Below are 25,950 nucleotides of genomic sequence, written 5' to 3'. Positions count from 1 at the left end.
CTAGTGGGTTTATTTTATAGCCTCTTCACCCCCTTTGCCCTCTCCTACCCACACTGGTCCTGTGGTGTAAACAAAACAAGCAAAAAAGACTTTTCCTCTCTCTGTTAAATCCTAGCTCACATTCACGGTCTAACATCAGCTCTGGAAGGATATACATTTCAAATCTGACATATTGTAATCACAAAACAGAAAATAAAATTATTTTTCCTACCTTTTGTTTGGTCATTTTTCAAATCATGTTGATCCCATGATGGTCTGGTTGTCTTCTGATCAGGCTCTCCTTCTTTCTTCTTTCTCCGCGCTAACCATCCATCTTCCATCTCTGTCCTCCCCTTCTGTTTCCCTTTCCTCCCCCGGAGGTCTGGCATCTTTGCTTTTGTTCATCTTCATCCCCCTGCAGCTGCAGCGATGGACCCCACCATCCACAGATCCACCATCTCTCCTTTTCTCAACTACCCTTTCATCCAGCATCTCTCTTCTCTGTCCTCATTCTCCTCTCCAGTACTGTCCCCCTTGTGTACCTGTTCCTATGCTCCCTCCATGGCCAGCATCTTATCTCTCCCCATATCCAGCTTCTTCTTTCTCTCTTCCTTACCTCCTGTATCCCCTTCCCCAGGTACAGGCTTTCTCCTACTATCTCTCCTGCCATCCTGCACCCTGCCCTCCTACTTTGGAGCAGTATCTGTCCCTCTTGTACCCTTCCCCTTGTGGTCTTGCATTTCTCTCTCCCTCTCTCCATTAGTCTAGCACTTCTCTTCTGCTTTCCTCCCCCTCTTTTTGGTTTGGTCTCTCTCTTCCCTTCACTTCACCCCAAGTCTTGCATCTCCCCTCCCCTCTCTTACTCCTTCCTCCTCCTCCCTCTGCACAGGCCTGCCTCCTGCCGTGAAGGCACTCTTCCTCCTCCTCCCCGCCTTGAAGGCCTGCTCCCCCGCAAAGACCTGTTCCCCCCCCCCGCCATGAAGGCACTCTTCCTCCTCCTCCCCACCGTGAAGGCCTGCTCCCCCTGCAAGCTTGCATGTTCCCCCAGCTTCCCCGCACTAATACAGCAGCCTGCAGGATTGCTGGTGCTATAGCGATCCCTGCAGCTGCCCGCCATCCTCAGTGGCACATTCTTTCTGCCACGATCCTGCCCCTGACGTCAGAGCAGGGGCAGGACTGTAGCAGAGAGAACGTGCCGCTGAGGACGACAGGTAACTGCAGGGATCACTATAGCACCAGCGCTCCTACAGGCTGCTGTATTAGCCTTAAGGTAATAGCGGGGAAGCTGGGGGATGATGCAGGCCTTTCTTACTGACCCTCCCACCTCAAGCAGGAGTGGCAGCGGATGGCCAGCAAGAGGCAGCGCTGCCGCTCCTGCTTTAGGAAGACACGGGGGAAGGGTCGGTCATCGAATTGGGAGGCTGAATTTTTAAAAAATTGAATCGATTCGAATCATGAATCAGGCAGCACTAGTGTGGACTATTAGCGGCTAACACTTAGTGACAAACAGCTGTCACTAGCCCTACAAGACACCTGGTTTAGGAAGGTGTGAGGGTTTCGTTGATTAGTTAAAGGGGTGCGGGAGCCAAAAAAGGTTAAGAACCCTTAGTTTAGAGTATTTGTCCAGACGATACTTTGCAGGGCTGTTCTGACACTGGCAGACCAACATGACACCCGTAACACCTGTGTAGGAAAGTCACACATTCGTTTATTTATTGGAACTTCTTAACCACCTTTATGAAGAGATTCATCCAAGGTGATGTATAGAAGATATAATTCAACATAAAACTTACAATTTTGATAACAGCATAACAGTAGTAAAAACACCAAATGAATACATTGAATGAGGTTAATTAAAAATCAGTAAATTGAAACGTAATAATAGGATGGAAGAAAGTTGAATAATAAAAGTTAATTCCAAAGATGGATGTAGAACAGAAAATGAAAGAGAGAAAACCAGCCAATGGATAAGAAGGTCCTGGAAACACAGAAGGAAGTGCAGCCAGAAAATGGGAAAAGATGATTAGAAAAATAAAATCATCAGACAACCAAGGTAGGAAAATTTTATCTGCTCTGTATTTAAGGACACCTGGTTAACTGTGGTCTCTATTGTAACCTCGTTAACAGGATGACCCATCTTCCCTGTTTTGGTGATATCTTTTAATGGTATCTTGTTACAAACTATGCATTTTTGAGTAACTGTCAACCTTCCCCTGAACGATTTTCAGAAAACTGTGTTCATAAGGAATTGCTAACTAAAGACAAAGAGATGGGGCCAGATGGCATACATCCAAGGGTACTGAAGGAACTTAGGGAAGTTCTGGCTAGGGTTACCAGACGTGTCCTCTTTTTGAAGGACTATTTCTGGAAAGAAGGGAGTTTGTCCAGGGTTTGGACTCACTCTATCCCATGCAGCCCCCATCCTGGACTCGGGTATGGCTCTCTGAATTGCTCCTTTCCCCAGTACCTCCTGCAGCACTGCAATTTCAAAACTTCAGGCAGCTGGCAGCATTAGCAACATGATCCTGCTGCCCGTTGGTCTGCCCTGGAAGCCTTCACTCTGCAGCAACCCGCCTACACGGGAACAGGAAGAGCTGCAGAGTGAAGGCTTCTGGGGCAGGTCAGCGACAGCAGGATTATGTTGCTAATGTTTCTGGCTGCGCTTGAAGTTTTGAAATTGCAGCACTGGAGGAGGTACTGGGGACAGGGGAGATTCAGAGAGCCATATTCGACTCTGGGGTGGCCCAGGTGGGGGGCTTCAGAGAAAGAGAGGCTGCGATGGGAAGGGGGGTGGTTTAGTGGTGAGACTAGCGCTAGATGTGGTGTATTTTAGATTTTAGCAAAGCCTTTGACACAGTTCCACACAGGCATCTAATAAACGGTATGCCCTCAGCATGGGCCCCAAAGTGACAGACTGAATTAGGAACTGGTTGAATGGAAGATGACAGAGGGTAGTGGTCAATGGAGATCACTCTGAGGAAGGGATGTTACCAAAGGTGTGCCACAAGGTTTGTTGTTATAAAGTAAAAGTACAGCATTACAAACTGGACAAACAGAAACAATCTTACTACAGGGTGTCAGAGGTGAAAAGGTAAGGGTGCAACAATGGAGGATGAGAGCAATGTAAGACCGACCAGGAAGCCAAGTGATGAGGAAAGAGAGGAGAGAGAGCAAGAGATGGATGCCATATAGTGAAAGATTATAGAAATTAAGAACATAAGAACATAAGCAGTGCCTCTGCTGGGTCAGACCAGAGGTCCATCATGCCCAGCAGTCCGCTCACGCGGCGGCCCATCAGGTCCAGGACCTCTATAGTAATAAGAACATAAGAAGTTGCCTCCACTGGGTCAGACCAGAGGTCCATCGAGCCCAGCGGTCTGCTCCCGCGGCGGCCCATCAGGTCTATGACCTGTGAAGTGGTTCCTGACCATTTCTATAACCTACCTCTGCTTCTATCTGTACCCCTCAATCCCCTTATCCTTTAGGAACCTATCTAAACCTTCCTTGAACCCCTGTACTGTGCTCTGGCCTATCACAACCTCTGGAAGCGCGTTCCATGTGTCCACCACCCTCTGTGTAAAGAAGAACTTCCTAGCGTTTGTTCTAAACCTGTCCCCTTTCAATTTCTCCGAGTGACCCCTAGTACTTGTGGTTCCCTATTTCTATACCCTTCTATCCTGCTCCTGATTGGTGAGGCCTGACTTTAGTGCAGGAAGAGGCGGTCGGAGCATACCGCGAGTGATTTCCTTCACTCGCTGGCGCTCCGGCTGCTTTCTCCTGCTTCTCCAGCTGCCCTCTCCTGTCTCCCCCCCGCTAAAAACAGTATTCGCGTTTTTTCAGCATTCGTGGGGGTTCAATAGGCTTGATGTGGAATTTATTTCCTAAACTATGAGGGTCTGATTTCAGGGCTACTTAACTGGGTATTCTAAATATTGTACAATAGCTGTGTGATAACAACAATATCTAGGGCTGCTTCCTTAACTTGCATACACTTTGCCAGCTCTACAAATGCTGGATACTATTCTTCATTCATAGCGAAGCGTGAGAGGAAGGCAGGTAAAATGAAACATAGATTCTCTGCTTCGCCGCTAAATTGGAGGAAACCGTTTGACGTTTTGTCATTTGTCTTGCTTACACATGAAGTTCGACCAGGCTTTCACAAGCTATTACTCAGCAATTTTTTTCCTGCTGACTCAAACGCTGCTGAGATTTATGAGTCTGAAGTACATGGTAGAAGGAGCTTGTGTCATTCCAGGTACCTGAGCTTGGAGAAGAGCTTTTAAACTCATTCAAGTTTCAAGTTTATTAGGATTTTATATACCGCCTATCAAGGTTATCTAAGCGGTTTTTACAATCAAGGTACTCAAGCAATTGGGCCTTTTCTCCCTCGAACAGAGGAGATTGAGAGGGGACATGATCGAAACATTCAAGGTACTGAAGGGAATAGACTTAGTAGATAAGGACAGGATGTTCACCCTCTCCAAGGTAGGGAGAATGAGAGGGCACTCTCTAAAAGTGAAAGGGGATAGATTCTGTACGAATGTAAGGAAGTTCTTCTTCACCCAGAGAGTGGTAGAAAACTGGAACACTCTTCCGGAGTCTGTTATAGGGGAAAACACCCTCCAGGGATTCAAGACAAAGTTAGAAAAGTTCCTGCTGAACCAGAACATACTCAGGTAGGGCTAGTCTCAGTTAGGGCACTGGTCTTTGACCAGAGGGCCGCCGTGTGAGCAGACTGCTGGGCAAGCTGGACCACTGGTCTGACCCAGCAGCGGCAGTTCTTATGTTCTTATGGAGGAGCTGATCTCATATCCAGAGCAAAGAGTAAGATAGATAAGGTCAACAAGACCACAAATCATGTAAGGGGGCCAATATTATGCATCAAGAATCATTCTGAAAGAGTCCTATCAAGACAGTACATGGCCAGAAGAAAAGGAAACAAGGTGGGAAAATAAAAGCACTGCAAGCAGAGATGTCACAAAGGAGTGAGGACATCAAAAATAATGAGAAAACACGACAACATCAAGCTAAAACATGCTGCACTATTAGAAAATGATCTTGAATATTTATCCCCCAATAAAAAATAGAAAATAGTAGGAGAAAAGCTGAGATGATATAAAGAAAATATAGATGAGAAACATCAGAATAAAACTAGAAATTCTAAAGGTACTGGGAAAGAACATTAGTGCAGTTAACACACCACTAATTGCAGCAGAAACTGAAATGTTCTTGAGGAAATAAAACCTGACAGAAAGAGAATGGCTAGTCTTTCTACTGTATAAGGTCCATACCACCTTCAGCTCTTGTGATGTGTATTGATGGGATAGAATGATGTTTACAGACCACCTTGTGGGCATGGATAAGTTTTCTTATTCTTATTTCCCTCTATTTGATATGCCCAGTCTACACTTTGAAAACTCTAGGAGAGTGAAGGAACTAGAAATCAACTAAAGGGCATTGTGCTAAACAGAAAAGTACAAGAACAGCTACTTCCTGGAATATGGAGGTGGCAGCCTCTGTATTGCTGATAGACTAAACAGTACTATACTTTCTCCCTTCTCTCACTCAGCAAGTGGGACCCCAACTCAAAAATACAAATCACCCCACTTCAGTGTGTCAAGTATAAGGAAAGAGGGTAAAGGGTCTCAGAAACCCGCTTGATTGAACACATGAATGTGTAATCTCAAAGCTAAATGGGTTAGTCTTAATCGTTGACCCTTATTACCACCTCCTTCTTAATGTTTTGCTTAAATCTTACTGTTGCAAAACATTAAGGAGGAGGTGGTAATAAGGGTCAACGATTAAGACTCTATCCCATTTAGCTTTGAGATTACACATTCATGTGTTCAATCAAGCGGGTTTCTGAGACCCTTTACCCTCCTTCCTTATACTTGACACTCTGAAGTGGGGTGATTTGTATTTGTGGAAGGTTCCAGTTAATCTCACTTCATCATCTTCCTTATCCTGTTAGTGACCTGAACTCATAACCCAAATCTCGATACAACCTCTTTCCCTTCTCCCAATCACGTTTGATCCTCCCACACTTTCAATCTCGCCTCCTTCAAACTGAACCCAAGCACACTATCTATCCCTTCCCATAACATAAGAATATAAGAATAGCCTTACTGGGTCAGACCAATGGTCCATCTAGTCCAGTAGCTCGTCCTCACGGTGGCCAATCCAGGTCACTAGTACCTGGCCAAAACCCAAGGAGTTGCAATATTCCATGCTACTGATCCAGGGCAAGCAGTGGCTTCCCCCATATCTGCATCAATAACAGACTATGGACTTTTCCTTCAGGAACTTGTCCAAACCTTTCTTAAAACCAGCTACTTTAACTGTTGTTACCACAACCTCTGGCAATAAATTAAAAAGCATTAGAATTGATTCTTTGCCTAAAATTAGGAAAGGTAAATCTGTGACTACTGAATTGCAGATTAGAGTCAATATGTTGACTCTTATTGCAGTTTGCATGGCAGTTCCTCTAGTTATTTAGCAAATGCTGGTGTATTCACATGTTTGGAAACAATTCATGCTTTGATACAGAATGCCAAGGCCATGGAAGACCCGCTCTACTGCAAGTTGGTGACAGAACTGTAAGGCAGAAGGAATCATATTTCTAGGACTCCGTTTCCCATCTCCCATGACCTCACTGGTTGTTTTCTTGCTTATGTTTGGTCACTTTACTGTTGTTACTCTATTAACAAACATATGTTTAATATCAAACTATACCCAAGGCTGGCTCATGTGGTGCCCTATGATCCAGTATCTCCCCCTCTCTCTCAGGTCCCCTCCTTCTAATGGACTGGTGATAAAGAGCAGCAAAATCCCAGTCTAGCATCTCTGTCTCTAGGAGTTTGAAGGGAGACTGAACTGGAATTTTGCTGCCCTTTATCACCGGTGTGCTAGGCCAGTGTTGAGCCAGCCCTGGCTGTACCTGCTCTATACCAAATTGGATGAATCTCTTTAAAAAGGTGGTTAATAAATGCCAATAAACAAACAGAGAAGCTGGATCCCCTCTTGTTGTCCCCGACCACCAACCCCACCACTCCAATCTGTACTTTATGCCCTGGATTCCTGCCTCACCTCGCCTGAATACCGCTTGCCATCCACAGAGTGCTCAGAGCCGGGGGCGCCACGTGAGCCCCAGTGAAAATGCAGCTGTGCCGCTCGATACTCCTGTGGTAGTCCATTGTGGATCAACAGATTGTCTGGAAGATCCAGAACCACTGCAGGAAGAGAAAAACACACCCGTTGGCTTTAAATTCCAAATGGAAAATATATTATCTCATGGCTAAGAGAGACAGTCACCCATTAAGATTCAGAGTGGGGCTATATGTGTGCAGGTGCGGGTCAGGAAGTGTGTATGTGGGAGAGGGGTGGGCGGCAGGTATGCATGTGTGCATCACAGAGTGTGCATATGTGGGGGAGAGTTGTAGGTATGGAAGTGTGAGAAGGTAGGCGTGTTTGTATCTGAGGCAAGAGAAATGGATGGACATGGCTTAGGCTTACTGAGGCAAAATCAACATGGATTGAGCAGAGACGAGTCTGCTGTCCAGTTGAATCTCTTCGATTTTCTTTAAGGCATTCATCAATTCGTACGTGAATGAAGTAAATAGATGCTACAATGTATTTGGATTTTCAAATGGCATTTGACAAAGTTCCCAATGAAGACGTTAGAGGACAGGATGCAATGTTCTATTCTTAATCATAAATTTACTAAAAGATATGAGATCTAAAAGATAATTTTTCTCAAAGACAGGAGGTCTATAGTGGAGTTCTACAAGGCTCTGAACTGGGACCAGTGCTGTTTAACTGGAAATTTGCAGACATCAAAAAATTGTTTCTTAAAGTATTTCTTAGTATTTAGCTCATGGCTTTCCACTGGTAGGTTCAAAGCGAGCTACATTCAGAAGCCCAGAGGGCTTATAACTTAAGATGGCACTTCTATAATTGGTACCTCACTATAAGGGGCATGTTTAACACCAAGGAGTATATAGGGGGTTACTGGGTGCCCTAACAATACTCCCTCACAGAGCCACAGAGCAGAAAGGGCATGACTTGATCAAGCAGAGCAAGAGGAGTGAGGTTAAGGCAGCCAGGTAAAAACTCTGAGCACAGGCAGACCAGGGAGACCCAGGGAAGAGTCAGCGGCCCTTCGTAATATCCTTTTTTTTGTTGGTTTTTGAGCTGGTTAAATCCAATATTCAGCACTTATAACCAGCCATGGCTTACCGCATAAATATAAAACTGACTTTTATGGGATCCATTTATACGAGAGGCCACTGAAAAGTTCTCCGAACAACCAACAAAGTTGGGGCAGTCTCCATCGAGGGCTATGCACTTCGTCCAGTGATTTTCTACTTTTTTTGTTCCATCAGAAATATATGGAATGAAAAAAGTAGAAAATTGCTAATTGATATTGGATGGATAAGGTAATTTGCCTGGTAGACTTTATATTGTCGCAAGGTAAGGAGTGGAAATGTCCTATAAAGACTGTTGAATTCAACTTTTTCATAAAAGTCCTATATTCAACCAAAAAACTCAATGACTCGACATGTACATGTTTCAGCCAGGACAGCTGCTTCAGGAGTTTTGAAAATGAATTCATCCACTCTCAAAAGCAAGGCTTGCTAGTCGATGAAATGATATTAGACCTTCTTAGTGATTCCATGTGCGAGGCAAACAACAATCCTCAGTGTGGCTGAAACATGTAGATGTAAAGTCATTGAGTTTTTTGATGAATAAAGGACTTTTATGAAAAAGTTGAATTCACCATTCTATATAGAACATTTCCACTCCTTACCTTGCGTCTTTCAGTTTTGAGGATTTGGTTCTCCTGTTCTTTGTTCTGGTAGACTTTATATTGTTGCATGTTGGGAATTTTAAGTGGAAAAGATTCCTGGTAAAATATTTGTTGGAGGCACCCTAGAGTAGGATGGCCTACTCTGTTAGGTAGTCAGGGGCATTCCCTCTCAAGATTTTAAAAGCAGTGATGCCTAATTTAAACTTGATCCTTGTGGTTATGGGCAGGCAATGTAAGAACATAAGAAATGCCTCCGCTGGGTCAGACCTGAGGTCTATCGCGCCCAGCAGTCCGCTCACGCGGCGGCCCAACAGGTCCAGGACCTCTGCAGTAAATTTCTATCTATACCCCTCTATCCCCTTTTCCAGCAGGAATTTGTCCAATCCTTTCTTAAACCCCAGTACCGTAAGCTGCCCTATAATGTCCTCTGGAAGTGCATTCCAGGTGACCACCACACGTTGTGTAAAGAAGAACTTCCTAGCATTCGTTTTGAATCTGTCCCCTTTCAACTTTTCCGAATGCCCTCTTGTTTTTTTATTTTCTGAAAGTTTGAAGAATCTGTCCCTCTCTACTCTCTCTATGCCCTTCATGATCTTGTAAGTCTCTATCATAAACCCTCTTAATCTTCTCTTTTCCAGGGAAAAGAGTCCCAGTTTTTCCAATCTCTCAGCGTATGAAAGGCTTTCCATCCCCTTAATCAGTCGTGTCGCTCTCCTCTGAACTCTCTCGAGTAACGCCATATCCTTCTTAAGGTATGGTGACCAATACTGGATGCAGTACTCCAGATGCGGACGCACCATCGCCCGATACAACGGCAGGATAACTTCTTTCGTTCTGGTTGTAATACCCTTCTTGATTATACCTAGCATTCTATTTGCTCTCTAAGTGGCTGCTGCGCACTGTGCTGTCGGCTTCATTGTCATGTCCACCATTACCCCCAAGTCCCTTTCTTGGGTACTCTCAGTCAATAACATCCCTCCCATCATATAATTATACCTCGGGTTTTTGCTTCCCACATGCAATACTTTACACTTCTCAACATTGAATTTCATCTGCCATCTCTCTGCCCATTCCCCTAGTTTGTCCAAGTCTCTTTGCAATTCTTCGCAGTCCTCCTTTGTCCGAGCTCCACTAAATAGTTTGGTGTCGTCCGCAAATTTTATTATCTCACACTTCGTCCCTGTTTCTAGATCATTTATGAATATGTTAAAAAGCAGCGGCCCGAGCACCGAGCCCTGCGGAACACCACTCGTGACCTTTCTCCAGTCTGAGTAGTGGCCCTTCCCCCCTACCCTCTGTTTCCTACCCTCTAACCAGTTTCTGATCCATCTATGCACGTCTCCGTCCACCCCATGGTTCCTCAGTTTCCGGAGTAGACGTTCATGAGGCACCTTGTCAAAGGCTTTCTGGAAATCTAGGTATATGATATGGGATCCGGAAGGTTCGCCCCCAACATTTCTCCCCCAGCAATTCGCCCCTCACATTTCGCCCCCCCACATTTCGCCCCCAGGTATGTTTTGCCCCCGGAACTTTCGCCCCCACACATTTCGCCCCCCGGATGTTTTGCCCCCACACATTTCGCCCCCGCACATTTCGCCCCTGAGCGTTGGATTATGTGTACTACATCAATAATATGTCTCAAAATGATGAATGATTAAGATTAAAATGATGAAAAAATAAAATAAAAAAAGGTAAAATGATTAAGTAGGTATTTTTTACCTGATTTTTGTCAGAGAAGTCACTGGTCCGCCGGGACCAAACCGGATTTTTCAGAATTTGAGAGGACCAAAATACATAATTTACTTTTTTTGCTTTATTTTATCATGTTAAAATGGTGATTCCCCATCGCGTTGGATTATGTGTACTACATCAATAATATGTCTCAAAATGATGAATGATTAAGATTAAAATGATGAAAAAATAAAATAAAAAAAGGTAAAATGATTAAGTAGGTATTTTTTACCAGATTTTTGTCAGAGAAGTCACTGGTCCGCCGGGACCAAACCGGATTTTTCAGAATTTGAGAGGACCAAAATACATAATTTACTTTTTTTGCTTTATTTTTTCATGTTAAAATGGTGATTTGTTTCAAAAATCGAAAATTTGGGGGAGATGTCTCCTTTATCCCCAGAGCGAAGTCATTGATTTCTGTGATGTTTATCATTTTATTTTTTATTTTTTACTGTGCAAAACAAAAACTAACCTGTCAAATGAAATAACAGTCCAAACACAACACCGTCAAATAACAAGTAAAATGAAATACAGTGATAAAGTGAACCTAAAAGTCAGAAGCACAAACGTCAATCAAAATTCAAAATTGTATGCTATTCCTCTGAGATAGTCGATCAAATTTCGATTGCCCAAGTCCTCCACAATACGCCGAATCCTTGCAGAAATCGCCGCGTATTTCTTGTTTCGCGCATTGACAGGATTGCTGGCTATAATCTGCGTGATTTCAAAATTGTGAAGGCCTTGCTGTCTTTTCAAGCAGTTGATGAAGCGGTATATATTGGGGAAAAGTGAGCCGCAGGTTTCTTGAAAGCTGCGATGCCAGCCCTCGACGTCATTGTTCGTCTGATGTTGGCCGTTCAACGTTCGTTGATGAACATTCCAAAACTGAACTGGAAACAATGGATTCTGGCGTCCTCTTCGGTTCATTCGACCAATGTAGGTGTCCTCGATATAGTTGGCAATGGGTACTGCTTCTTCTGGAAAGTTGGGATCGTCCAGCAGCTCTTTAAATGATTGCACAACAATGACCGGAGGCAGAAAAGCAAGAGCTGGTATCATGCGGATCCACTGGGCAAATTCGTGGTCATTTTGGTAGCGCACTTTCAATCCTTCATTCTGAACTCTTCGCCATATTGACTGCGACAGGTGGAAGAAGCAGCCTGTTTTCTCGATGTTAGGAAACTCGATTTCAAACGCTTGAATTGCAGCTTGTTCAAAATAGGTCATCAACTGCTGCGGTTGGAGACCTGGCTGCATATTCTTAAGCTGCTGCAGCATGTGTCGATAGGTTGTTTGGGTCTTGTTCGGCAACAGCGCGTACAATGCTGGAATGATGACACCACCGTGAACTGCATGAATCGTATAAAGCTGCTCGAACAAAGCTGGTGCAGAAGAAAACGTGCCATCAGCGAACCATTCACTGCTCTGTGCCAACGAGTGGAGATTATCCCTCGTTCCAAATATCAATATTCGGCTGCTTCCAGTCCCTGAATAAAAATAAAAATAATTTAGGCATAAATTTAGGCGGTGGATGGAGGAAACCCCTCAGTTGGGACGGGACATATTGTCCTGTCCATACATGGGCTGCCCGAAAATTCTGGGGGGGTCCGCCAAATTTTCAAAGTCCAAAAAATGGTCAGAAATAGTCAGGGTTCGACGTTTCTCGACGAGCTCTATTCACTGGCATCAAAAAATTCCGAAAGACAAAAAAAATATTTTTTCTTCATTTTTTTGAGCTATTACGTTAATGGAATGTTTGACAAATTCTACTAAAATTCTACCAAAAATTGTACGAAGTAATTCAGTAAAATTAAATGTGGAAGATTATATAGCAACAATAATTCAAGAAAACGCTTAAAACGGCTTAGAAGACTCAGACATACTAGATTTTCAGAAAAACGATGCCATTTGTGGCTATTTTTGAGACCATTTTGGATATGTTCCTCCCCCCCCCCCCCCCCGAGGGCCTCCCTCTCAAAATTCTGAACTGTTACATGTATGGTGACAAGTTGTTTGACCAATTATAATAAATTAAGAAATTTTTTGCCATTTTATGTGCCACAAAGTGATATAAAATGCGAGCAAATAACGCCTACATGTACGAGTACATAATGCTAATAGCTTGAAGAGAAAAGTTTACCCGAGTCCCACAAAAGAAATTGCTGTTGGACTCCATTGATAATGATCTCCTGAAATTCTGGCGGGATGACGAGTTGATCAATGGTTTGAGGCAGCCGCGGCATACCCTCGAGTTGTCTTGACGCTCGAATTGATCTCTTTAGCGAATCTTTTCTAGGCAGAAGCGCTCCAACGTTTGCATGGCTGCCTGAAATGACCTCACTGAGAATCTGCTATGGCGTCTCCTGTGTCGACCTTGCCCTGGCAGTAACTTCATTGATTAATCGAACTGCTTTAGGCCTTGCTGCCTGTGCTGCATGATTATGAGCATTTACGATTTTCACAACTTCGCCATCAATTCCTCGAGTCCAAACGCGTCCTTTACACGTTGACCGCTTTTCGCATACCCAAATAGCATGGCTGTCATCTGCTGTTCGTTTAGAGAATAAATAAATATGATTTTCGTAAACTAGCTTCTTCTTGCCACGCTTTGAAAGAACTGAATCCATAAATAAAAAAATCACTACACAGATCAATTAATCAAGCGCCAATTCGGAAATCGTAAGGACTAAATGACCAAGAGGCAAGAACCCGTTATATTTATAGAAGTGTAGAGCTTCTGGGATCAACCTCTGTAGAATTTTGCAAAGTCATTGGCCAATTTTGGCGCCAGATTGGCCAATGCTCAGGGGCGAAATGTGCGGGGGCGAAATGGCCGAATTTAGCACTGGCGACTATAATCAGAATACATCACAAACATTAAAATCTACGTCAGGTATTGATGTAGCAGTCACACATACATACATACTAGGGGAAAAACGCTCAGGGGCGAAATGTGCGGGGGCGAAATGTGTGGGGGCAAAACATCCGGGGGGTGAAATGTGTGGGGGCGAAAGTTCCGGGGGCAAAACATACCTGGGGCGAAATGTGGGGGGTGAAATGTGAGGGGCGAATTGCTGGGGGCGAAATGTTGGGGGCGAAACTTCCGTGAACCATATGATGTCTATGGGGTCTCCTCTGTCCATCTGTTTGTTAATTCCTTCGAAGAAGTGCAATAAGTTAGTCAGGCACGATCTCCCCCTGCAGAAACCATGTTGGCTGGTTATCAGAAGTTCGTTTTTTTCAAAATGTTCATCGATATTTTCTTTTATCAGTGCTTCCGCCATTTTCCCCGGAACCGAGGTCAGACTTACCGGTCTGTAATTTCCCGGGTCACCTCTTGATCCCTTTTTAAAGATGGGCGTAACGTTGGCTATCTTCCAATCCTCCAGAATCACACCTGTTTTCAGAGATAGGTTGCAAATTTGCTGTAGTAGTTCCGCTATTTCCTCCTTTAGTTCCTTCAGCACCCTTGGATGGATTCCATCCGGACCCGGGGATTTGTCAGTTTTTAGTTTTTCTATCTGTCTGCGCACATCATCAAGGCTCACTTCTATGGATGTTAACTTTTGTGCTTGATTTCCATTGAAGATTTGTTCAGGTTCCGGTATGTTGGTTGTGTCTTCGCTTGTAAATACCGATGAAAAGAACATGTTAAGTCTTTCTGCGACCTCTTTCTCTTCCTTCACCGCTCCCTTCCGGTCTCCGTCGTCCAGTGGTCCCACCTCCTCCCTAGCCGGCTGATTCTCTTTAATATATCTAAAGAACGGCTTGAAATTTCGTGCTTCCCTGGCTAGCCTCTCTTCATACTCTTTTTTGGCTTTTCGAACCACACGGTGACATTCTTTTTGATACTTTCTGTGATCTTTCCAGTTTCCCTCAGATTTGTCCTTTTTCCATTTTCTGAATGAATTTTTCTTATTGCCTATCGCTTCCTTCACTATTTTAGTTATCCACGCCGGGTCTTTTGTTCGACTCTTGTTGCGCCCTTTTCTGAATCTGGGGATATACAGATTTTGCGCCTCGCTCACCGTGTCCTTGAAAAAGGACCAGGCATGTTCTACCGTCTGCCATTTTTTGGAAGTGTTCCTAAGTTTCTTCTTTACCATTCCCCTCATTGCTTCATAGTTGCCCTTCCTGAAGTTAAAAGTTGTCGCTATGGTTCTCTTTCCTTTCAGTATTCCTATTTCCACCTTGAGCTTGATCATATTATGATCGTTGTTTCCCAACGGTCCCACTACTTCCACTTCCTTTGCAGGTCCCTTTAGCCCATTTAGGATTAGATCCAGAGTGGCATTTCCTCTTGTCGGTTAATTCTTCTGAGTGATAATTGTACTTACATGCTGATATATTTTCACTGCTTTTTGTGCAGTTGCTCTGAATGGCAAGGTACTGAGGGATATAAATAACATTATTATTATTTATTATTATAGTGGGTTTTGGGGGGCTTATCATAATCTATAAGGGAGTTCTGGTGAGATGTTTATGTGGCACCCTTTATGTGACGTTCACAGCAGTGCCATGTAAGGTGCCCCACTGCTCAGTTGCCGTGTCTGGGTGTTCAGTCCATTACAAGATTGGCCTTTCCCACGTCCAAATGGTCTTGTTCTGGGTGTTTGGAAGTTGGATGACATTTTGGTCAAAAATGTGTATAAAGATAGACATTCTGGCAGTCTGGGCGACCCAATGACCTGGACATCCAGATATATGATTTATCGAAAATTGGCATTTTCCCCCTGCTGACTTTGGGTGCCTGGTGCCATATGACCAAATTCGACTTAAACGTATGTTTTGATTATTGCCCCCATCACCACCACCACCATATTCACCCTAGGTATACACTTGAGTATATTATGTTCACCCTCTATATACCTCATCTTACAATACATTCATCCTAAGTATCTCACACATAATACTAGTACACACAATCTGGTAAATCTACTTTCCTGTACTTTCTTTATCATATCTTCATCTTTCTGGCTTTATCTATTGTGTTAGCCTGCCGTGTTCCTCGTGGGGATTAGCCAGCTATTTCCTCTATGATGCTAATCTCACTGTCTATTGTTGTGTTATTAGTCAAAGTAGTCTTTGTCCCTTTCTTGAACTTTCTGATGTCCTTTTCAAGTTTTAATTCCTTCGGAAGGGCGTTCCACCACCTTGGAGCCATCACTGAGAACATTCTTGTCTCTGAAGGAGGATATTTCCAACAGGTATTCGTAGCTGGTGTATGTTTATGTAGTCTGTCTGCTGGATATTGTGGTTCTGAGAGGTGAAGATCTTGAATTTCACCCTTCTTTCATTCGGGAGCCAGTGTAACTCTTTCATATTCAGTTTCTATATAATTATTTCCTTACTTTATGCTCATCTGTATTTCTTAAACAAGATTCTTCTTGTGGAATTCTAATTTTGAAATTATAAATAAAGATTTTTTTTTTAAATGAAAGAAAACATTGTGAAGAATGTAAGTGACACTTAGGTACCTGCTGGATTATCACATCTGAAAAATATTTAGGTAGACCCATTCGCAAAGCTTTGAATACAAGGCACAGTAGTTTAAAAGCCTTCTCGCTGGCACAGATAGCCAATGTAATTCAGCCAATACTGGAGTGACGTGAGCAGTTTTCTCTTTCCAGTTACTAACAGCACACACAGCTTTTCTCTTCAGGGCAGCCCCACTGAAACCGGGAGCTGCCCCAACGAAAAAACTGCTTCTCCTGCCGCAGGAAGGTACTTCGGGCCGCGTGGGAGTCCAGCTCCGCCTCCCGAAGCTCCTGCCAAACTCTACTGATTTCTTCGGGAGCAGCCCTCTGCCTTCGGGTGCTGCTCCTCAATTCTCAAACAAGCTGCCCCTGCCATTTTCCAGCACGACCGGGCCGGCGTGGGAGCCCTGCTCCGCCCCCCCGATCCCGCAGGAGGACAACTTACATAAAAAGACACAGCACCAGCACTCACCATTTTCCAGCACGACCGGGCCGGCGTGGGAGCCCTGCTCCGCCCCCCCGATCCCGCAGGAGGACAACTTACATAAAAAGACACAGCGCCAGCACTCGCCATTTTCCAGCACGACCGGGCCAGCGTGGAAGCCCTGCTCCGCCCCCCCGATCCCGCAGGAGGACAACTTACATAAAAAGACACAGCGCCAACGGCACGCCGCCGTTCGGCACCTGAGAGGAGCACCTGAGAGGAGCACCAGCGGACCTTGGAAACGGGAACACCAACGCCCCAGAGACCACTCCACCAGACCTCCTGCCGACTTCCATTATAAGGCAAGGAGCGAAAGATCCCCGCTCCTCCCCCTCCTCCAACCAGGACTCTAAGAGAGAACCATACCCTCTACCTAACACTCCGAACACTCCGAACCAGACATCAAACATGAAGCTCTCCCTGCATACACACAAACTAGCCACCCTCCTGATAATCCTCCTCATCTCTAGCTGGAAAACAACAGCATACAACTTACCCACCACAACATCAACCGCCAGTACAACCAACTTCCAAATTCCCAACAGAAGAATACTCACATCAAGAAACCCGAACCACCACACCAGCACTCAACAACCCATCAATGTTATCTGGAGAAGAAGATCAACACCTCCGAAAACAAAATCTCACCCAACTCCCACAACACTCATATACCCGGAAACAACTTACATTCCCCAGACCAACACGACCTCCCTTACTTGTGCCTATGTTAACATCAGATCTCTAGGACCCAAAACAGAAAACATAAAAAATTGGCTAAAAACAGAAAAACTTGACTGCCTATTCCTCACTGAAACCTGGTTAACCTCAGACACAGACCCTAGAATAAAAGAAGTATGCCCGCCAGGATACAAAATAACAGTAACCTGCAGAGAGAAAAAAAGAGGAGGAGGACTAGCAATAATATTCAAGAACTCCCTAACTCTAAACATTCTTGAGAAAACATCCACTCCACAAATGGATTTCCTAGCGTGTCAACTCACAAACCCAACACTAAAAAACTCTCTAAACTGCTTGCTATGCTACATAACACCAGGAAACTGGACCACAGTGAGACCTGAATTCGAAAACTTCATCTACCTAAACTCACTAACAGCTGAATATAACCTCATCCTAGGAGACCTAAACCTACACCTAGAAGACACAACCTCCACACCAACAAATAACTGTCTATCCTTCCTCAATGCCTTATCCTTCCAGATCCTAAACCCACAAACCACCCATGAAAAAGGTCATCAACTGGACATTGCTGCATTCATGTCTCACCAACCATCCAATCCAGCAATCCAAACTCCTAACGGAACATGGTCCCCATCCCTATGGTCAGACCACTACATTTATAACTTCAACATCAATTGGACCAAGACCAAACACACACCTCAATCAAAAAAAACCACTTATACCTCACGCAAACATATCGACCCAACCATTTTCTGGTCAAATGTAGACGAAACTATCCAAGACTGCGACCCAAAAAACTTCATCTCCCACTGGAAAAATGTATCCACCAACATCCTTGATGATCTGGCACCCCTACAAACCAAAACCAGAACCAGCAGGAAATCAGACCAATGGTTTGATAATGAATTACTCCAACTCAAAAGACAGTGTAGAAGATTAGAAAGAAAATGGAGAAAAAAGAACCAAGATCAAACAAAAACCGACTGGAAAAAAATCAACAAACAATACAAAAAGCTACTAAAAGATAAGAGGAAAAGCTACTATACTAATCTCATAGGCACGGAAACCCAAGATTCCAAAAAAATATTCCAAATCCTGAAAGAATTAACAGACACCAAACCATACACTACCACCACGAACACACCTCCACCATCACCCACCCTCTTAGCAGAACACTTCAAGAACAAAATCACCAACACCAGAGCCACACTCATCCTTAACCCATCCCATCAAAATCCAATCACAATCCACCCTACAGGAAAAGAGGCAATCGCAGCAGACAGAATTTGGACTCAATTCCCTAACATACAATGGTCAGAATTCAACAAATTCTACAAAAAATACAGCCATGCCTCCTGTGACCTCAACCATTGCCCCTCATATCTCCTTACCACCTCTAGTGTAAAATTCCGCACCATAACTCTACAATGGATCCAAATCACGCTCACAGAAGGCACATTCCCTGCTGACCTCAGCGAAATTGTCATCACCCCAATCCAAAAAGACCCAAAAGCACCACAAAACCTCCCATCTAACTTTAGACCTATAGCCTCAATTCCGCTATATGTCAAAATTATAGAAGGCCTAGTAGCCAAACTCCTCACCAATTACATAGAGGACCATAACCTACTCCACCCCATGCAATCAGGCTTCAGAACAAACTTCAGCACAGAGACACTACTAGGCTCCCTTATGGATACCGTCAGACAACAACTTAGTACAGGGAAAAAAATGCTACTCATTCAACTGGACCTATCGGCGGCATTCGACCTAGTAGACCACAACATCCTCCTACAGAGCCTAGATGCAATAGGCATCTCAGACAAAGTATACTCCTGGTTTGAAGGATTCCTAAAACTCAGAACCTACAGTGTAAAATCAAACAAAGAAAAGTCAGAATCCTGGTCAAACCCCTGCGGCGTACCACAAGGATCTCCACTATCCCCTACCCTCTTCAATCTCTACACTGCTTCTCTAGGAACGCATCTGGATAATCTAGGCATAACCTCCTATAGTTATGCGGATGACATCACCATCCTCGTCCCATACGATCATTCTAAACCTACCATGACAGACAAACTTCACCAAACACTTGAAGCAGTCACAACCTGGATGGAAAATCACAAACTAAAACTCAACCAAGACAAAACCAAATTCATCCTCCTAGAAACTGACAAGATCCAAACCACAACCAGCCTAGACATAAACACAACCAAATACCCCATCCAAACCACCATAAAACTACTAGGCATGACCATAGACAGATGCTGCACAATGCAACCGCAAATAAATAAAACAATTCAAAAATCATTCGCAATCATGAGAAACCTGAGACAAGTCCGAAAATTCTTTGAAAGAACACAATTCCAACTTATAGTACAATCCCTAATACTAGGTATATTGGACTACTGTAACATACTCTTCCTTCCATGTCCTGCAACCACGATAAGACAACTCCAAACAATCCAAAATACAGCTTTGAGACTCATCTACTCATTGAAAAAACATGACCACATCACTGAAGCCTTCGTCAACTCACACTGGCTCCCAATCCAAGAAAGAATCCAATTCAAATTCTACTGCATATTATTTAAAACCCTACACGGAGACAGCCCATCATACCTGAACAATCGCCTCATTCAAGCACCCAGTACCAGACACAGAAAAACGCACTCCCCATTCATACCCCCCCCCAATCAAAGAAGTAAAAAGAACAAAACTACACGACGGCCTCCTGGCCACCCAAGCCGCAAGACTGGACAACCAGATCTCCAACCTTCTGATGACCACCCCAGACTATAGGACGTTCAGAAAAGAAATAAAAACCACACTTTTCAAGAAATTCCTGAAACAGCAATAACAACACGACCTCTAAATGCTCCTAAGATCTACAACTTACCTCTCTAGCAAATCAATGTAACTCTGTCTTTTTTAAATTAACCTTTTGTAATCCGCCTTGAACCGCAAGGTAATGGCGGAATAGAAATCCCTAATGTAATGTAATGTAATGTAAATGTGCCTCAACAATCTTTTGATATTAACTTGAGTAATGCCCTGAAAAAGTGAGTTGTAGTCGTCTTATCTGCTACTGGTAAGAGCCTACGTGACCTTTACTAAGTCCCTCTTTGACAAATCTGCACTAGTGGCTGCCGTGTAAACCCCTATAGGCTTCGAGGCAGTTTCAGCAGTGGCAGCCGCTTGCATGGCTTTGTAAATCGGGTGGCAAATTAGATTTGCTTAAGAGAGGCTTTAATAGCCGAATCATCTGTAACTGAAAGAAACAAGACTTGACCAATATGAAAATTAAATCTTAATTTTTTGTTACTATGATCTTCTTCAGTTACTGTCTTTTCAAACTATAAACTGGGAAAGAGACTTTGGGCCTTTGATGCTCACCACAAGTTCTTACTCTCATTTTAGAAAATTATTAACAACTTTTTTATACGTTAAATATCTTCCTGATTGATGCTATGCTCGTTATTCACTGTTGTTCATGTATGAGACTCAATTTTCTCTGTAACTGGTCCAAGATATTGGAACGCAATCCCATTGACACCTATAGCTGATAAGTTTAAGGAAAATGTAAAGACCTATCTTTTTTCTGATGCATACTCAGAGATATAATGGGTAGCACTGTTGGTATCTGTGATTACAAAAGAAATATCCCTAATGTATCCTCTTTTTTGTCTTTCTTCCTTAAACCTCACGTATATAATGTAATGTAATGTAATTTATTTCTTATATACCGCTACATCCGTTAGGTTCTAAGCGGTTTGAAGAAAATATACATTAAGATTATAAATGAGAAGTAAGAAGGTACTTAAAAAATTCCCTTACTGTCCCGAAGGCTCACAATCTAACTAAAGTACCTGGAAATTAATAAAGAAGAGAAAATAAAGATGGTTGAAAAAAGAAAAATTCTATGTGAACTTATAGGATGGAAATTAAACTGACAGTGAAGAACTGTATGAAAAAATATAGTATGTATGGATTGCTTTGTGCATCATATTGTTAATTTCTTTTAATTACTATGGGCTCCTTTTACAAAGGTGCGCTAGTGTTTTTAACGCACGCACCGGATTAGCATGCGCTAGCCAAAAATCTACCGCCTGCTCAAAAGGAGGCGGTAGCGGCTTAAGGCCCTAGCGCGGCTTTGTAAAAGGAGCCCTATGTCTTAGATCGGAAGCTGCCTTGAAGGTTTTCCCAAGGGTGGAATTGAAAATTTTTAAATAAACTTGGAAACTTGTTCAGTTTCTGTGTGAATTGTAAACCGCATTGAACTTTATGGTATTGTGGGCTATAAATAAAATGTTATGTTATGTTATCCTAGAGAAACAATATTGCATGATGGGTCTTAAATCAAAAGGATTAGATTTTTGTGAAAGCCACATTGAGAATCAACTCATTTTCATACAACCTATCCAATTTTTGGTTATACTCAGAAATTATCTCCTGCTAATTATCCTTCACAAAAATCAGCAGCTGGATGTCAACAGTGAAAAGCTAGAAGTTCACATTCAAACTTTCCAACAATTTGGCCAATGGTACCATAGGAGAAAGAAGAAACCCTTAAGGAACTCCTCTAGAAAGATGTTTTGGAGAAGATATTTCTTGATTCCAGTTACCATATCCAAATGGTTTCACAAATAACAAATGAGAAGTGAACCAATCTAGCACAGTAGAACTAAGTTCAAACATAGTAATCAAATAATTGTGAGTGAGGAACTGTATCAAAGGCAACACCAGCTGAAAGAGGAGGAAGGGAGACCAGATTGGCCTACATGTCAGGAAAACTATCAACATACACCCCTAACCAGCCACTATGATCACAAGTTGAAAGAAGACTTACTGCTCCGCCAGCACGAACCCTCCAACTAGAAAACACCCGCAAGTGTATTTACTCTCACTTTTTACCCAGAATATGGAATGGAATCCCAAATATCATTAGATCACTATCAGAATTACTCAACTTCAGGAAGGCGGTAAAAACTCATCTTTATCTAGAACCGTCCTCAAAGACTCCTCCAATCCCTAAACCAACACTAATCCATGCTCTCCAGATGGTAAAAAAAATTGCCAAAACTGTCCTGCACTATAAATAGTCCTAATACCTACGTTAGTTTTGTGAGTAATTGTTAAAAATGTCATACCACTGTAAATATCTCAAGCACCTATTTCAGATTTGTCCTTCTGTATATGGAAACTGGCCTACTACTACAAGTATTCTGTACTCACTCGATTATCACTATTAGATGTTTCCTTGGACCCATCTGTTATTATGTATGTAACTTTGTAATCCGTTCTGGGCTCTTCTGGGAGGACAGGCTAGAAAATCAAAGAAATAAATAAGATTGAGCTGTACCCACAGTGCATCATAGCCTTAGTCCGCCTTTCATTCATAATGGCCTCTGACAAAGATTCTGTGCTAAGATTAAGTCTTTAACCAGACTGACACAATAAAAGTGGTTTATATATTATATACAAGTACTTGTTTTGTATCTGGGGCAATGGAGGGTTAAGTGAGGTGCCCAGAATCACAAGGAGCTGCAGTGGGAATCCAACCCAGTTCCCCAGGTTCTCAGGCCACTGCACTAACCATTAAACTTCTCCTCTAAAACCCATTCTAAAGAACCAATAAAAAGACCTAGAAGATCTTTCCAACAAACCAACCGTGGATATCTAAACCAGTGGTTCCCAACCCTGTCCTGGAGGAACACCAGGCCAATTGGGTTTTCAGGCTAGCCCTAATGAATATGCATGAAGCAAATTTGCATGCCTATCACTTCCATCATATGCAAATTTGCTTCATGCATATTCATTAGGGCTAGCCTGAAAACCCAATTGGCCTGGTGTTCCTCTAGGACAGGGTTGGGAATCACTGATCTAAACTAATAGACAATGTAGCCTGCCAACAAATATCAGACTTCCTAGAAAATTCATCAAAGCTAGACCAAGCCCAATCAGGGTTCATGAGACACCTGAGCATGGAAACAGTGGTACAGGACTTGGGCCTCAAACACGTGCTGCTGAGACGACGTGCTGCTGAGATTCCTGGACCTCTCAGCAGCCTTTGACCTAGTCTAATACACACTGCTAAAATCAAGATGTGGAGAATTAGGTCTCAAAGGAAAAGTCATGGCATGGATAAATTCCTTTCTATCCATAAGACTAACAAGAGTAGAATGGCAGGGGACTACAAGCAACCGGAAGGAAGTATACTGGGATCGGCCATGCCACCCATGCTATCAACATCTTCCTCCAACTGCTCAGGAAATTCATCAGAAAACAAGAATGGGAATGCTACATCTATGCAGACAATGTCCAACTGGTCATCCTGCTGAAGAAATGTGACGTGACGACCAAGCAGAAAATCAAGATGGGCCTAGAGAAAATCTTTGGTTGGTTCCAAATGAATGGACTAGTAGCCAACAGGGAAAAAGCAGAACTACTTCTAATCAACAAATGGAGTTGAAACAGCCCAAGTTACCAACTAACTCTGAATGGCAACACCATAAAATCATCCACAGAAAGATTGAGAAACCTAGGAGTGAGCTAGACCCAAACCTAGATATGACGATACAATCTAACGCATCATTAAAAATGCTTATGGCAAACTCTACTGGGTCAGAGGACTAAAACCCTACTTAATCCATCAAGTGATGTGCAATGTAGTAATATCCCTGGTACTCTCAATCTTTGACTACTGCAATGTGATCCTGCTAGGCATCCCGAAGAACATGATCAGGCAGATCCAAATAGTACAAAATGCTGCAGCTAGATTTCTGCTGGGAAAATCGAAACAGATGAGAACTACCCTGCTATTAAAAGAGTTACACTGGCTCCCGATTGAAAGGGTGAAATTCAAGATCATGCTGCTGATGCTCAAAATCATTCATCTTTCAGAACCACAATACCTAGCAAACAGAATCAACAACCATAAACTAACTCACGCCCTACGCTTGAGCCTAGAATACCTACTGGAAATACCTTCCTTCAGAGACATCAAATACAAAAGCATCAGGAAAAGAATGATCTCAGTGATGGACCCAATGTGATGGAACTCCCTTCCGAGGAAATTAAAACTAGAAAATGACACCAAAAAGTTCAAGAAAGGAATAAATATCACTTTAGCAAATAAAGAAAAAATTAGGGGGAAGAGCACAGAACACTTTAGCAAATAAACAATTAGGGGAATAGCAACATGGAGGAAACAGCAGGCTACTACCCACTTGGAAGATGAAAGTGTGAACTCACAAATAATACAAAGAAAAATGAATACAGTATATGATAGACAGAAACAATAACACATAAGCCCCTACTATCAAAGACTCCATTGGCTGCCCCTAGAGGCGCGAATCCTGTTTAAGTTCTCTTGTCTGTGTTATAAATCAATATTTGGTCTGGCCCCCCACTTACCTAGCTTCCCATTTTAATCTGGCAAGTTCTTTTAGGCCCACACGAAGAATACATCTGTTCACCAATCCGACAATAAAAGCCTGCCACTACCAAAGATTCTTGGACAGAACTCTTACCTTCCAGGCAGGCAAATGGAACGATTGGCTTAGTAACTTTATCACGCTCTCCTCATCCTACTTCAATTTTAGAAAATTGGTAAAAACGAGTTTGTTCAGTCAATTTGTAAACTAAGAATCTACACAGCTCTGCTAAGAACTATATAGCTTTCCAATTCTTTCATTATGTAAGATTGTACTGTTGACTTTGATTGTAACCTCTTCGCTGATTGTCCAGCGCTTCTTGCTGTAAACTGCCTCGAACTTCCATGGCTTTGGCGGTATATATGAATAAAATTATTATTATTATTACATGGTATAAATAGATAAGATATACATATATTTAACTCATGTATTGTAACACCATTACTGAAGCTTGTGAAATGTAACACCTTTACCAAACATAAGAATATAAGAACATACTGGGTCAGTCCAATGATCCATCAAGCTCAGTAACCCGTTCTCATGGTGGCCAATTCAGGTCACTAGTACCTGCCCAAAACCTTTGGAGTAGCAATATTCCATGCTACCGATACAGGGCAAGCAGTAGCTTCTCTGATGTCTTTCTCAATAACAGACATGGACTTTTCCTCCAGGAACTTGTCCAAACCCTTCTTAAAACCAGCTACGCTATCCGCTCTTACCACATCCTCTGACAATGCGTTCCAGAGCTTAACTGTTCTCTGAGTGAAAAAAAAATTTCCTCCAATTGGTTTTAAAAGTATTTCCGTGTGACTTCATCGAGTGTCCCCTAGTCTTTGTAATTTTTGATGGAGTGAAAATTCGATCCACTTGTACCCGTTCTATTCCACTCAGGATTTTGTAGACTTCAATCCTATCTCCCCTCAGCCGTCTCTTTTCCTAGCTGACCATTTTAGTCTTTCCTCATACGAGAGGAGTTCCATCCCCTTTACCATCTTGGTCGCTCTTCTTTGAACCTTTTCTAGCCCCACTATATCTTTCTTGAGATAAGGAGACAAGAATTGAACGCAATACTCCAGATGAGGTCTTACCATGGAGTGATACAGGGGCATTATGACATTCTTAGTCTTGTTAAACATCCCTTTTTGAATAATTCCTAGCATCTTGTTTGCTTTTTTGGCCGCTGCTGCTGCACAATGGGCAGAAGATTTCATCATATACTCTCCAATGATATCCAGATCCTTTTCTTCGGCGCTAAAACCTAAGGTGGACCCTAGCATCTGATAACTGTGATTCAGGTTATTCTTCCCAACGTTCATCACTTTGCATTTGTCCACATTA

General features: G+C 42.9%; 1 protein-coding gene across 11 annotated transcripts in view; it reads right to left on the bottom strand.

Moving 5' to 3' along the window:
* Positions 1-25,950, bottom strand: part of CA9 (carbonic anhydrase 9) — a 174,631-nt gene that overhangs the window by 76,218 nt on the left and 72,463 nt on the right. For all 11 annotated transcript variants that reach the window (XM_033937277.1, XM_033937268.1, XM_033937313.1 and 8 more), the window contains one exon: positions 7,066-7,208. In XM_033937277.1, coding sequence (XP_033793168.1) covers positions 7,066-7,208 — 143 coding nt within the window. The remainder of the gene's footprint in view (positions 1-7,065; positions 7,209-25,950) is intronic.

This window comes from Geotrypetes seraphini, chromosome 1 (genome assembly GCF_902459505.1).
Source record: "Geotrypetes seraphini chromosome 1, aGeoSer1.1, whole genome shotgun sequence".
Lineage (NCBI taxonomy): Eukaryota > Metazoa > Chordata > Amphibia > Gymnophiona > Dermophiidae > Geotrypetes > Geotrypetes seraphini.
This window is presented reverse-complemented; position numbering and strand designations above follow the sequence as displayed.